Raw genomic sequence first — 13,761 nt, forward strand, 5'->3', positions numbered from 1 at the left:
TCCATTTCTTGGACATATTATTCAATAGTCATATTTTTTAGTAAGTCTTTTTGTAATTCGTTAAAGATCTCCTCTTTATAATAAGGAGACATAATGACACAGAGAAAGATTAAGTCCAAAAATAACTTCAAATTTAAAAAATATAAAAACAAATTATTTATAATTAAAAGAATTACAAATATTTTTAATTGTCTAAACTATTATATAATTATGCTTGAAGTCATGATCTTTATGTTTCTTGAATTTCAATTTTTATGGAGTATCATGAGCCTCGAAAAGATATATTCTTCCAAATGTTTATTTTTTAACTTTGTCATAGGTTATTTGAATTTCAATTGTGTCTTCCTCATGTTCTTCTTCTTTAAAATCAAGATATAGTTCTCTATCACACATGCAAATTTTCCTCTTGCACCCTTTTGGACTTCTAAATTCTCTTCCAACATTCGTTTATTACTTCCACTCATGTAAAGAACAAAAACAACTTTATATATTTCCAAACAACAACACAAAGAAAATAAACTTTTTTTTTTTATTTTAAACAACACAGTAATCACACAATATAAGATGAATTATTTTCTGGTAGGGAAGAAATCAATTTTATAAAATAAATAGTATATTTTGCAATAATTTTTAATAAATAAAATAAATTACAAGTAAATTGAATTCAACATTGTTCAACTTTTTAAAAAATAATAATAATGATTCAATTGAGTAAAAAAAATGGTTTAATACCCTATTTTGTCCCCAGTTTTGCTAGAAAATGTCAAATTAATCCATCCTTTAAAAAGTGCATCAATTAAGTCTTCACTTAATAAAATTTATGTCAATGAAATCCCTTCCATTAAATCTGTACAAACGACGTTAACTATTTTTCTCTCTCTTCTACTTTTCTTCTATTTTTCTGTACAATGCAGGTTTTTGTAGTTTTTTTTTTCTCTTCTACTTTTCTTCTACTTCAAATACTCTCTCCTCCCACTTTTTAAAGGATGAAGCATACGAATTTGGAGTTGCAATCTCAAACAATGTGGCTTTACTATTTCAGTGGCCAGCCTGCTCAATGTTTGCCGATCTTTTGGGCCTCTCTGGCATGCCAAATTCATTACACACTAGTTCTGAAGCCTAGGGGTAGATTTAATGTTAGAAAGTGGTAGTAAATAAAGAAGTCATGTTGCAGAGAATCTCCGATATTTTGAAGAAAGATATAGTTACCTTTCTATCTATACTTTGCCACCATATGATGTTTAATGGTGAGATGGTATTATTGAATCAGAGAATCAAGGTGCTACTGTGCTCTGCCTTAATCTTTATATATATATATATATATATATATATATATATATATAGATAAATGGATATATACACAAAGGATTAGAAACGGATAACCATTGAACAATTTTGTTCATACTACTTGAAGACAACTTAAGATAAATAATTCCCAAGAGATAAAATAAGTGTACAAGATATACAGAAAGTTGAGATACAGGACTGCGCTACAATCCAGGACAATATTCAAAGTGTTGAAATCTCATGAAAACAGTAGTTTCATTAATTGAAACAAGTTAAAAATTGATTTTCATAAGTGAAGTCATGAATTTGCCAAAAAACAATGAGAAACCACCGTTACTACTCCCACACGACCTAGTTGATGAAGACGACGAGCTCCTTCCTCCACCACTGCTCTCCTCCGTCCACTGCAACACGCCAGAGTTTGACGACGATAGAGTCGCTATTGACGACGCCATAGTGGGTCTCACCAACCTCTTCTTCATCAACTTCTTCTCTGGCCCCACCATTTCAGGCCACACTACGCCACCATCACCTACTTGAAACACAAAAACACCATAGCCATTGTCGTTTTCACTATCAACCACCCAACTCAACACGTCCCAGTAGAACTCTACTTTAACATCGTCGTTTGTATGGATTTAACAGAAGGGATTCCATTGACTTAAATTTTATTAAGTGAGGGATTTTATTGACGTAAATTTTATTAAGTGAGGACTTAATTGACGCGCACTTTTTAAATGATGGACTAATTTGACATTTTCGAGCGAAACTGAGGACAAAATAGGGTATTAAACCAAAATATATATATAAACTGAATTAAATACAATATATTGTTACTTCACATATTTAATGCTAACATTAACACGTGACATATATAATGTTGACATTAACACGTGACATTGACATTAATACTGCAAACTTAAGAAGTAAAAGAAACCAAAAATAAAAATAAAAACAAAAATACCACTAACTTATTTACAAAAACAATGTTAACATTATTTATACAAATATAACATAAATGAATAAATTGAATTCGTTTAATACAAAATGCAACTTGGTTAAAAAAAAAGACCAAACCCAATAAAAACAACAAAAAGTTGAAATTGAAAGTAGTAATTAAACCTTCATCAATCAAAATATAATATATATATATATATATATATATATATATATATATATATATATATATATATATATATGGGGTTTGCTAACGCGTGTACGCTTGTTTTTCAGTTGGTACATTTTAGCAATGTGTATCGGATTTTAGTAGACAAAAATACCCTTATATATCATGGATTCTAAGCTTTAAGGTTAAGGGTATTTTAATAATTTTCATTCTCAAAACTTAAAGAAAAAAAAAGGAAACCCCCCAAAGCCTTACTCACCTCTCTCATTCCTCTCAATCCTTTCTCTTTCATTTCTCTCACTCCAACATTTTCTCTGTCATCCCTACTGTAGTCCCAATTGAAAAAATCAGAAACACTTCCCTTTAAACAATTTGCCTTTGTAAAGAGTTGAGTCATTGACATATTCACCTTCAGGCAAAGGTTCATTCAAGATCTCTTCAATTTCACCATTTTCACTAATCTCTCTAATTTCATCATCTGCATATGTTGAATCATCATCTCTAAAAAAACCTCCAGGCCAATTACCAATTCTTTCGGATGTCATTATGCTTGTGAAAATTAGATAAAATTATATACGACAAAAATTATAAAATGAAAACTCATTATAAAGTAATATTTTTGTAAGAAATTGTTTAACAACGAGTGTTTCTGATTTTTTTTCCAGGCCAATTACCAATTCCTTTGATGTCATTATGCTTGTGAAAATTAGATAAAATTAGATAAGACAAAAATTATAAAATAAAAACTCATTATAAAATCATATGGCAAGTGTTTCTGATTTTTTCAACTGGGGCTACACTAGGGACGACAGAGAAAAGATTGGAGCGAGAAACATGAAAGAGAAAGGGTTGAGAGGAATGTCAGAGGTAGGTAAGGGTTTGGGAGCTTTCTTTTTTTTTTTTAGTTTTGAGAATGAAAATTATTAAAATACCCTTAACCTTAAAACTTAGAATCCATAATATATAAGGGTATTTTTGTCTACTAAAATCCGGTACACATTGCTAAAATGTACCAACTGAAAAACAGACGTACGCGCGTTAACAAACCGCATATATATATATATATATATATATATATATATATATATATATATATATATATATATATATATATATATATATATATATATATATATATATATATATATATATATATATATATATATATATATATATATATACACGTACACGTACATATATATATATATATATATATGTGTACGTGTATATATATATATATATGTATATATATATATATATATGTGTGTATATACCGATTGACCATTGATTATGGTTACAAGCTAATATATATTCTACATTTGAGTGATTTATTGAACACAATACATTACCCAGCAATATCCTCCTATATAAACTACAAACTACAAAAGGAAATTTACTGCAGCTGCTATAGAGTTGAATTTTTTTTTATTGTTCTTCTATTGTTATCTTTGAAATACAGTAATTTTGATATACTAAAATATCTTAAAATTTGTTTAATATATTAAAAGTAAAAGTATTTTGAAGATATAAGAGAAGAACGAGTATAAAAACTCAGAAGATCCATATTCTTAAGGTTTATGGTTCTAATTTCCTTTTGGTATCGATTATGCTAATGATAAAGCATTTATGAATTCCTTGGCAAAGATATCTAGCCTTCATTTGCAGGAGGTTGTTGTGCAAACTTGTTCTGAGTCAGACCAATTTCAGCTTCAGCAGTTCCATCTTCTTCTTTGAACTTCTTGTATATGTCACCTTTATAAAACTCTCTAGTCCTTGACACCAAGATGAGAGACACAAGTGCCCCAAACAGGCTCACTGCAGTGATTATAATGAAAGCCTTTTTGTAACACTCACTTCCATAGCAATTCAACTCCTCCCCAGGTTTCCTCTTCACTCCTAATGCTGCCATTTGCCTTCTGGCTTCCTTGTCATACAAATACCCTGCAACCCTTACACTGAACAAGTATGACCCAATTGGACTTGCCACTGACCCAACATTATACAGAGTTGAGTAAAATTTCAGACCAAAAAGTTCTGATATGATGGAAAACAGCAGTGGCCAATTTGCCCCAAAGCAGAATCCAATTATCATTGAGGCTGCATACAGACCATTAGGGACATTGAAAGCAATCAGAAGGTGACCAATACAAGGCATGACAAGAATTGAAGTGAACAAAATAGGCCTAGGAACTTTAAATTTGGCTATGATAATTTCTGATATCACACCCTGCACTATTTTACCCATATAGATCCAAATAGCCATAAGGGACACAAATGTTGTAACACTGTGTGATGAATATCCTAAGGATGCACCGATTTGGCTCAAGTTGTTTACCACAGTGAGTGTGCCACCAAGTCCACAGATTGTTGCTAAGAAAAGAATCACCATGTCAAGGCTAAAAATGGCTTGAAGTATTGTATAATCTTCACCTCTACTTGGTGGGCTGAACATGCTTTTCCAACAGGAAACTTGCTTCTCTGCAGAATTCTCTGGATTTGGCATCTCTGTTGGTATATTCAAAGGCTTAGGAGGGTTTTCACTGTTGCTGTGCTCTTGTTTCCTCTTACAAATCTTTTGTTCTTCAAACATAACAACAACAAGTGGAAGGATGAGCAACAGAAGCATCAGTATAGTAGTGACATAGTACTCACTCTTAGTAAAGTTGAAACTTTTTTGCAGTATGATGACTACCATGAGGAAACCTGCAAGAACTAAAGTGGTGTAGAGGAAATTGTAGAAAGCCTTGGAATCATTTGGCTGTTGGACTCCCTTGTGGTGTCTGATAACTGGCAAGAAAACAAAAGTTACAGCAGTTGGTAGCCATGCCATAAGCAAAATCAGAGACTTGGAGTCATTTCCATAGAAGGCATAGTATATCTGAGTGATGATTGCTGCACTCAAACCAAGGTAGCCACTAAGAAGGCCAATGACAATGCCCCTTGTGCCTGGGAAGTTCTTCACACTGGTCACAATGACTCCAGTGTTAGTGGAACAGTGAGAATTTGCTCCAATGAAGATGTATAAGCACATTTTCCACACCTGGGGCCTGGCAATTTTTCTGGTCACTGCAAGCCAAATTATGAAATAGCCAAAAAAGTTGAGAACTCCACCAATTGTTAACACCACCCAAGGGGGTGTGACCTCATTGATTAGGCCTGAAATGATGCCTATGTTGGACCCCAAATCCTTGAAGAAGCTTAACAGATTCAGGGTGGATTGATCATACCCTAAAACTGATTTGATTTCCCTTGAATATAGACTGAACATGTAGCTTGCTCCTGATACAGACATGATCATGAATGAGGAAAAAGCCATGAACCAACGCCCTGTAAGGACTTGCAGAGTGAAGCCTTTGGTATTGTTCACAGAACTTCCACCATTCTGTTTGAAAGATTCCATCTTCTTCTTCACTCTTAGTTTTCAGCACCACTTTGTGAATGAGCTGAAAACTGAAAGTGAGTGTTTCTCTGGTGAATCAAGCAAAGAAGAAAGAGATGGTTGGATTTTGGAAAATTGTGGTGAATTTATGCAGAGTTTGAAGTTGTAATTTTCCAAATGGCTTGTTCAAGATATTCTGAGGCAAAAAAGTCTACCATCACCGAAAACATGCTCACATTCCTACTCCAAAACTGTGCCATCAACCATTCTTCCTCACTAAAAATAGTAGGGTCAAGCTCAAAATTTTGTGGTGCTACAATGTTGTCGATCATGATAAACATTTACATTCATTTTATACATATTAAAAACATAAAATAATTATAAAAAATATTTTTTTATACTTTTAAAAGATAAAAAATTAAAAAATAATATTAAATGAATGTAAAATATTTATGAGGGTTAAAATATTATTTTTATAATTTCACTCAAAAGACAAAAAGAAATAAATAAACAAAAGCACACTTCATGCTTTTTACCTGTGCAATTTCAGTGCCTTAACCGTCTAAAATCGTTCGACTTGATCCATGTTTATCATTTATGGAATTTATATGTTTCAATAAATTTTTTTGTCTTTGTTATTGTTATAATAAATTAATTTAATCATGACTCGTAGTCATCTGAATTTTTATTTCGATCATTTACACTGATTTATGTTATTATTTTATTGCAATGATTCTCATGCTAAGAAATTAAGTTAAGCACATGTAATAGTTAACTTCAACCTTTTTACTAATTTTATTTTTTTACAATATTTAGTACTGATATTATATTATAAATAATATTAGGTGTTACTTGAAAATATTAATTAATTAACTTGTTCAATAAATAAGCAGTTAGCCAATTTCTAATAATACTAAAAGTTGAAGATACCGATCTTCAATTTTAGCAAGATTGGTAACAGACCAATTTCTTTTTATATAAAAATCAAATCAAAATATATTCCTTTCATAATGGCTAAAATTGTCACACCCCTTAAAAAAACCCACTAAAAATTTCAAGTAGTGGGAGCCATGTGCCAAGGAGAGATAGTGAGCGTTTCAGTTAGTGGAAAACAGGTGACTGGAGAGTGACCGTTCGGTTTTGGGTGACGGCAGTATTTAATGCCAAATTTCAAATGTCGTGTCACTTCTCTGCATGTTTTCCTTCTTCTCCAAACTGCTGAAACCATTTTCTCCTCCTTCTCTCTAAAATCTCCATCTTCTCTCTAAAATCTCCATCTTCTCTCTAAGAAAATCTCACCTTTTCTTCTTCCGATCACCTCTCAGGCACCATTTGAACACTCCCGGCATCAAGAGCTTTCGTTTAAACCGATCGGTTTGTGGTTCTAAGCCGGTGAGTTTCGTTCTCTTTAGCACGTTCGTTTATTCTCACATGCAAACCTCTATTTTTGGTCGTCTGAGTGAATAGTATTATTCTGAGTGTTTCTGGTTTTTTGTTTGGTTTAGTATTCCTAAAACGTGACTGTCAAACGTAAAGTCTTGGGTAGTGGTGAGCTCTATTCTGCATCGTTGAGCGTTCAGTTACGTTTAGAGGTAAGGGAAGCTTATATAATTTGATTAAGATTCTTGTTTTGAACGTTGGTATGTTTGCATGATACGTTGTTTGGCTATTTGATGAGTATGAAATATGCATGTACGGCTTGTTTGGATGTGTGGATGGATGACTGATAAATGGTGTGAACTAAGTTGAGATATGTTTTGATCTTCAAACTGTAGTATTCTGAGTAAATGTTGTAGTATGGTCGAGCGTCATTAGTGATCGTTCGATCCTTCATGGAAGTGCATGATCTTAACTGATTTCTCATGCTTTAGGGATATTGTCTAAGAGTCATTCTGTAATACTCTGTAGGATTAGGTAAACTGTGACCGAGAGTCAATATTAGCCATTCAGTTTTCCTTTGAGCGTCCGTCTATACTAAATTCTTCTTCTGAATAGAATTTCGTTCATAAGATCGTTTTATAATATTAGATACATGTAAATGAGCGTTCAGCTTAAGTGTAGTTCTCCTTTAGGTTTCCTAAACAGTTGAGTTAATGTATTCTATACTACTTAAAGTCGTAGATGATATCGTTATTTTTCATAAGAAAATAAGGGTGGCACAATTGTGTGTGTGTGTGTGTGTATATATATATATATATATATATATATATATATATATATATATATATATATATTCATTCGTTTTACGTAAGTTTATTAGTGCTCGGTCTTGGGCCAAGCGTTCGATCTCAGTAGCGCTCGTTCAATAGTGTTCGGTTTCTACAGGGATCGGTCTTAAACCAAGTGTTGGGTCTCGTTTCAGTAATCTATGATTACCGTTTTTAGAATAAGAGTCTTCAGCCAAACTCAATAGCGTTCGTTACTTCATAGTTTCTTATCAGTATTAGTATTGGGTGTCAAACAATGTGGGTCTTTAAAAAGGTGTTCGGCCTAGAGTCTTAGTACTCGGCCTAGGCTTCGTGGCGTCCGGTTTGAGCTCTTAGGGGTCTGTTTATGGAAGTGGATAGATTCGTAAATAGCGCTCGGTCATGTTAGTTTCTAAGAAGTGTTATTCCAGTATGACTTGTGCTATGATGAATAAGTGTGATCTTATTTCAGTTTAATATATGGATGATAAAGTATGAGAGAATTTGAAATGTGATGTGAATGAAATAGTTTTGTTATGAATGAGTATTCCAGGGAGGAATATCTCATAAAGTGGTTATCAATTTGTAAAGTATGAATGTGGGCAAAGCTTAGCGGGCGTTTATCCTGATATTCCATGATTTACTCATTCTCACGTAGAGAGGAGTAAGTCATGTGTGGGAATGGCAGGAGGTCCTAGTCCATAAGGTTAGCTTGGACGGAATGGATTAACCTCAGGTGGCAGCTGTTGAGGGTATCCCAGTTACTACATCACTCGAGTGCACAAACGTCGTAGGTACACAAGATTCATACAGTCCGGACAGTCAGAGTCAAGTGGTCGGTCTTTGCATGCCATGATGTATGAATTATGATTTGGTTGTTGTTGATTGAATCATGAACGTTGTATGTTGTTATTGAATTAATTAAATTACATAAGCTTACCCTGTTTATCATTGTTGTCTGTGTTGTGCGTTCGGTTGTTTGTCCTGTTGCAATGATCATCCGTGTGGATGTGAGCAGAAGGAGAAGAGTTGCTGGAAGAAGCATTGAAAGAGGCGGAAGTGAAGGTCGAACCTTAGGAACGTTCGGTCTGTTGTTGGATTCATCTTTTGTAAGACCGTTCGGTAATAGTTTATTTTATAAACCGTTCGGTCTAGTTGTACCTAGCGTGCGGTTTTAATTCCCTACTATCATGTAAGGCCGATCGGCCATAATAGTATCTTGTTATGGATAGAATTTATCTATAGTATTATTAATATGTGATTATTCTCCTATATGGTTTTATACTGTGTATTTGTGGATGTTACAAAAATTATTTAAGTATTCGTAAATATACAGTTTATGGATAATTGAATTTAATTATACATCTGACAATGTTGAATTAGGGTTAATGAATTGGATTATTATTTTTCTAAGAGACGAGTCGGTGTGACTGCTTGGATCAACTTTAAATTGACATAACAATTGACACTTTATGAATAATAATTGGACCAAGTGTAGCAATGATAGTTTCGATGTTAGACAGTTTTAGCCATAATTACAGCTGACCATTTGAAAAAATTATCGTGATTGTTCAATTTAAGATAAAAATTAAATGTAAGTTTTTAAAGTTTGGTTTGACTAATCGAATTTTAATTATAAAAGAATATATTAAGAAATTTTGATTTTTTTCATGTGATATTGTTAATTTACCTTTTGTCTATTTTTTGTGTGTGACATATTTATTAATTTATCCTTTTAATTATATTTTTCAAAATTTAATTATAAATTTAAAAATATTAATTTTTTTCCAATATTTAAATCTCTTTTAATATAATATATACTTATTAACAAAAAAAATATACAAACAAACACTGCACGGACTTATTTATAACTAGTTTTATATAAAAGTAAGTTCAGTGTTTTTTTACGTATTAGCTTTTAGTATTTTTTTTTTCTTTCTGAAGTTGCATTTTAAGATTCTATCTCAATTATATACAAGATTAAATTATAGTATATAATTAGGAACAAAATTTTAGTTTACTGAATAATTTTATAAAATTAAATTAGATTTATATTTTATTATTTTAATATCATATTAGAGTAATTTATAATATGATATGTCTCTCAGTTTATTGCAGTAGAGATTTTGAGCGTATCATATGTTGTTAAGCCTCCTTAATTTTCACACTAGACATCCTTAAAAAAACTGTATAGATATCCAACTAAACATAAAGTAAAATCATAGTTTGTATATGGAAGGAAACTCCCACTAGTGCAGAAAGGGCTTTAGACGTCCGTTCTTTTGGCCTTTTGACGTCCGACGTTCGCCCGATGTCTATGTGGGTAACGTTACTCAGACGTCCGTCGTGTCAGGACGGACGTCTATATAGACGTCCGCTGTGTCAGGACGGACATCTATATAGACGTCCGCTGTGTCAGGACGGACGTCTATATAGACGTTCGCCTCCTCCCTCCCCGGACGTCTACCTGGCTGAATTGTTTGTGGTAGGGGCTGGGGGGTGGACGTCTGTTTGTGCACTGCCAGACGTCTATAGACGTCCGACAGTACACTAACGGACGTCTACTGGGCGTTTTTTTTTTAAAATTAATTTATTTTTTCAATAAAACCACACCTGAAAAGCAGAAAAATGTCCCAAAACAATTTTGCAATTATATAAATATGTGTTTCATATAAACAAAGTTCTACTTAATGTGGAGTTCAATCCACTACCAAACCTATCAACATAAAACTTCAACTAAAACTAAACAATGTTCAACAAGAAATAAAACTATTACTAACTCCATCTTTGCAGAAGATAAGCGGTCCACTCCTGCCTTATCTGTTTAATTGTGTCCTCTGGAATAGGCGATGTACTCTTGAAGCGCTGCAAAATTCAAGAAAGATTCATTATGGTTTCATATATGTTGAAGATGAATTTGATTTGTAATGTATTGAAGGTATACATCATTACCTCATTCCAGTCATCTGTAATGACAGCTCGAATGATGGTCTTAATCCAACACATCACATAGAAGCCACATTCCCATGAATCTAGTTGCTGCTTACACTAAAATCACAAACTAAATAGTTAAGAATTTAGATCATTCAATAACATAGAAAATGAATTAGAAACTATAAATGACTTACAACCTTTGGATACAAAATTTGAACCAGTTGAATCGTTGCTCCATTGATCTCATGCTTTGGTTGGGTCTTTCCTCCCACTGAAGATCCATCTGCCTCAGTGTCTCCTGACTCATTGATTGGGGGGTTTTCTGTGTAGGGCCAAAGTAGTCACGAAGACCAATCGCCCCAGGAACTCCACGTACACGTCCTGGGTGCTCGGGCCTTCCAATGGTCGTTGTTAGAATGTCGTCCCTACCTTGGCCAGCAAATGTGCCCTGAGTCTGCTGCTCAATCAACTCATCCTGCACATAAAAAAACCAAGTTACTTAGAAGACATGCTGTGATAGATACACAATCAAATAACTACTTATAATTTGAACTTATAATTCTCTGTTAGATTTCTTTTTAAAACGGGATAAACCACATGTTGGACAATATTTTAACGAAGCAAACTCCTTTGTGTACAAAACACAATCATTAGGACAAGCATGTATCTTTTGATATTTAAGACCCATTGGACATAAAAAAAATTTGGCCTCGTAATTACGAATAGGTAGAGTATTATTTTCTAGAAGCATCTCCTTCAACAACTCCAACAACTCGGTGAAACTTTTATCGATCCATTCATTCCTTGCTTTTAAACTAAACAACTTTAAAGTTGACGACAGACGTGTAAAGTTCGAGCATCCTAGGAAAAACGGTTGCTCTGAATCATTAATAAGAGAATCATACAAATTAGCCCTTCCAAAATTATCTTCACCGACATCACGTATCATGTCCTCTAAATGGTCACTCATCCATTCTTCCACATAATCCGTTCCTCGTGACATGGTAGGCTGCTCCAGTACTTCTCCATGCCAAGTCAAAATGATATAAGTCCTCATTATGCCGTACATGAATAGATGGTCACGCACATTGCCTAAGTCTTGCCGTATTTGATTAAGACAACGGACACAAGGACAAAAATATGTCCCGTTGACAGACTTAGCATTTTGTTCAACGTATTGCAAGAACTTCGAAACACCCTTATCATATTCTTCACTGATGCGACGTTCATTCATCCAGGTTCGATCCATACTATGTTCGTAAAATCATCAGTTCAAGTTTTTTAACTCTCACAAGGTTAGGCCCTACCCATTCAAAAAAATTAATTTTCATAATTTGCTCAGACACGTCCATTGAAGTCTACATCATAAAATTGATAAGATTTTGGCAGCATTTCGCATTGGTCTCCGAAATACACGAAATGAGAGTAGTAACCAATGACCACAATCAAATATGCATCCGGAGAACAACAAAAGTACTGAACCGAAATTTTATCAATCTTATCCGTAAACTCCAATTGACATCTTATTGCAAATTATGAAAATTAATTTTCTCAAACTGTCCAATCGGACAATTCAAAATTTAACACAAACGATTAAAAGATTAATCGTTTATGTTAAATTTCAAACGGGAACTAAGTGTCACTCAATGATTTGATACTTATAATAACACAACTAATACATGCATATTCAAAATCCAATAACACATGCACACTTTAGAGTAAAAAACATGCATACACAAAACTCAATTACATGCATACAAAAATTTATCAACAACAACAAGCTAACCTGAAAAGTAGATTCGAAATGAAAGGGAGGGAAATCGAGGACGGAACGGCCTAAAACCTCGCCCAAAAATAGTCAAAGAAGCCGCCCAAGAACACGCAAGAGACTGCAAAAAAAATGGACCGAAAACGATTTTTAATCGGTTCAAATTAAAGATATTTCATCACAGAATAATGTAATCGGATTGAAAGTCAATTTAAACGGTCCAAAAGAGAGAAAACGCACCTGGAAAATCAATGGCTGATAACGTTCGTGGGGGAAGACGATGAACAGTGAACGTATTGCTCGCGGGTTCGCGTTTCGCATATTAATACTGTGAGACGTCCGTTACTCTGGGGCCGGACGTCTATAATAGTATAGACGTCCTGCCCGTCACTAATACGACGTCTTTGGGAATTTAAAATTGATATTCGCGGAGGGTTTTAGACGTCCGTTGTGGTGGGGGACGGACGTCTACTAGACTGAATAACTGAACGTTTCAACTCCCCATGTCAGCCCCTTAAACGTCCGCCCTGGGAGCGCCCGGACGTCTATAATATTATAGACGTCCGTGGGAGGGGGACGGACGTCTACTAGGCTGAACAACTGAATGTTTCAACTCCTCATGTCAGCCCCTTAAACGTCCGTCCTGGGAAGGGGCGGACGTCTATAATATTATAGACGTCCGCCCCTCCCAGGACGGACGTTTAAGGGGCTGAAGACAATTAATTCTCCAACCACCCTGTCAGCACCCTAAACGTCCGTCCTGGGAGAGCGCGGACATCTATAATATTATAGACGTCCGTCCCCTCCCAGGACGGACGTTTAAGGGGCTGAAGACAATTAATTCTCCAGCCACCCTGTCAGAACCCTAAACGTCCGTCCTGGGAGGGCGCGGACGTCTATAATATTATAGACGTCCGCCCCCTCCCAGGACGGACGTCTAGAGTTTCACTTATTTACGAATATGCCACCGATCAATTATTTACGTTGGGACTTTTGTGAACGGACGTCTATGAAGGGACGTTAAAAGCCAATTCTGCACTAGTTTCTTTAATTATTTTTTATAAAATTCAGTTAAATTTAA

The 13,761-nt window shown here is 34.3% G+C and overlaps 1 protein-coding gene across 1 annotated transcript; it reads right to left on the reverse strand.

The window, feature by feature from the left end:
- Window positions 1-3,893: 3,893 nt before the first annotated feature.
- LOC148194037 (protein NUCLEAR FUSION DEFECTIVE 4-like) lies at window positions 3,894-6,092 on the reverse strand. The gene has a single exon (XM_088096413.1). The coding sequence runs from the start codon at window positions 5,811-5,813 to the stop codon at window positions 4,062-4,064; it is 1,752 nt and encodes a 583-aa protein (XP_087952539.1). The 5' UTR covers window positions 5,814-6,092; the 3' UTR covers window positions 3,894-4,061.
- Window positions 6,093-13,761: the final 7,669 nt, after the last annotated feature.

This window comes from Vigna umbellata, chromosome 8 (genome assembly GCF_029865625.1).
Source record: "Vigna umbellata cultivar VRB3 chromosome 8, Vumbellata_1.0, whole genome shotgun sequence".
Classification (NCBI taxonomy): domain Eukaryota; kingdom Viridiplantae; phylum Streptophyta; class Magnoliopsida; order Fabales; family Fabaceae; genus Vigna; species Vigna umbellata.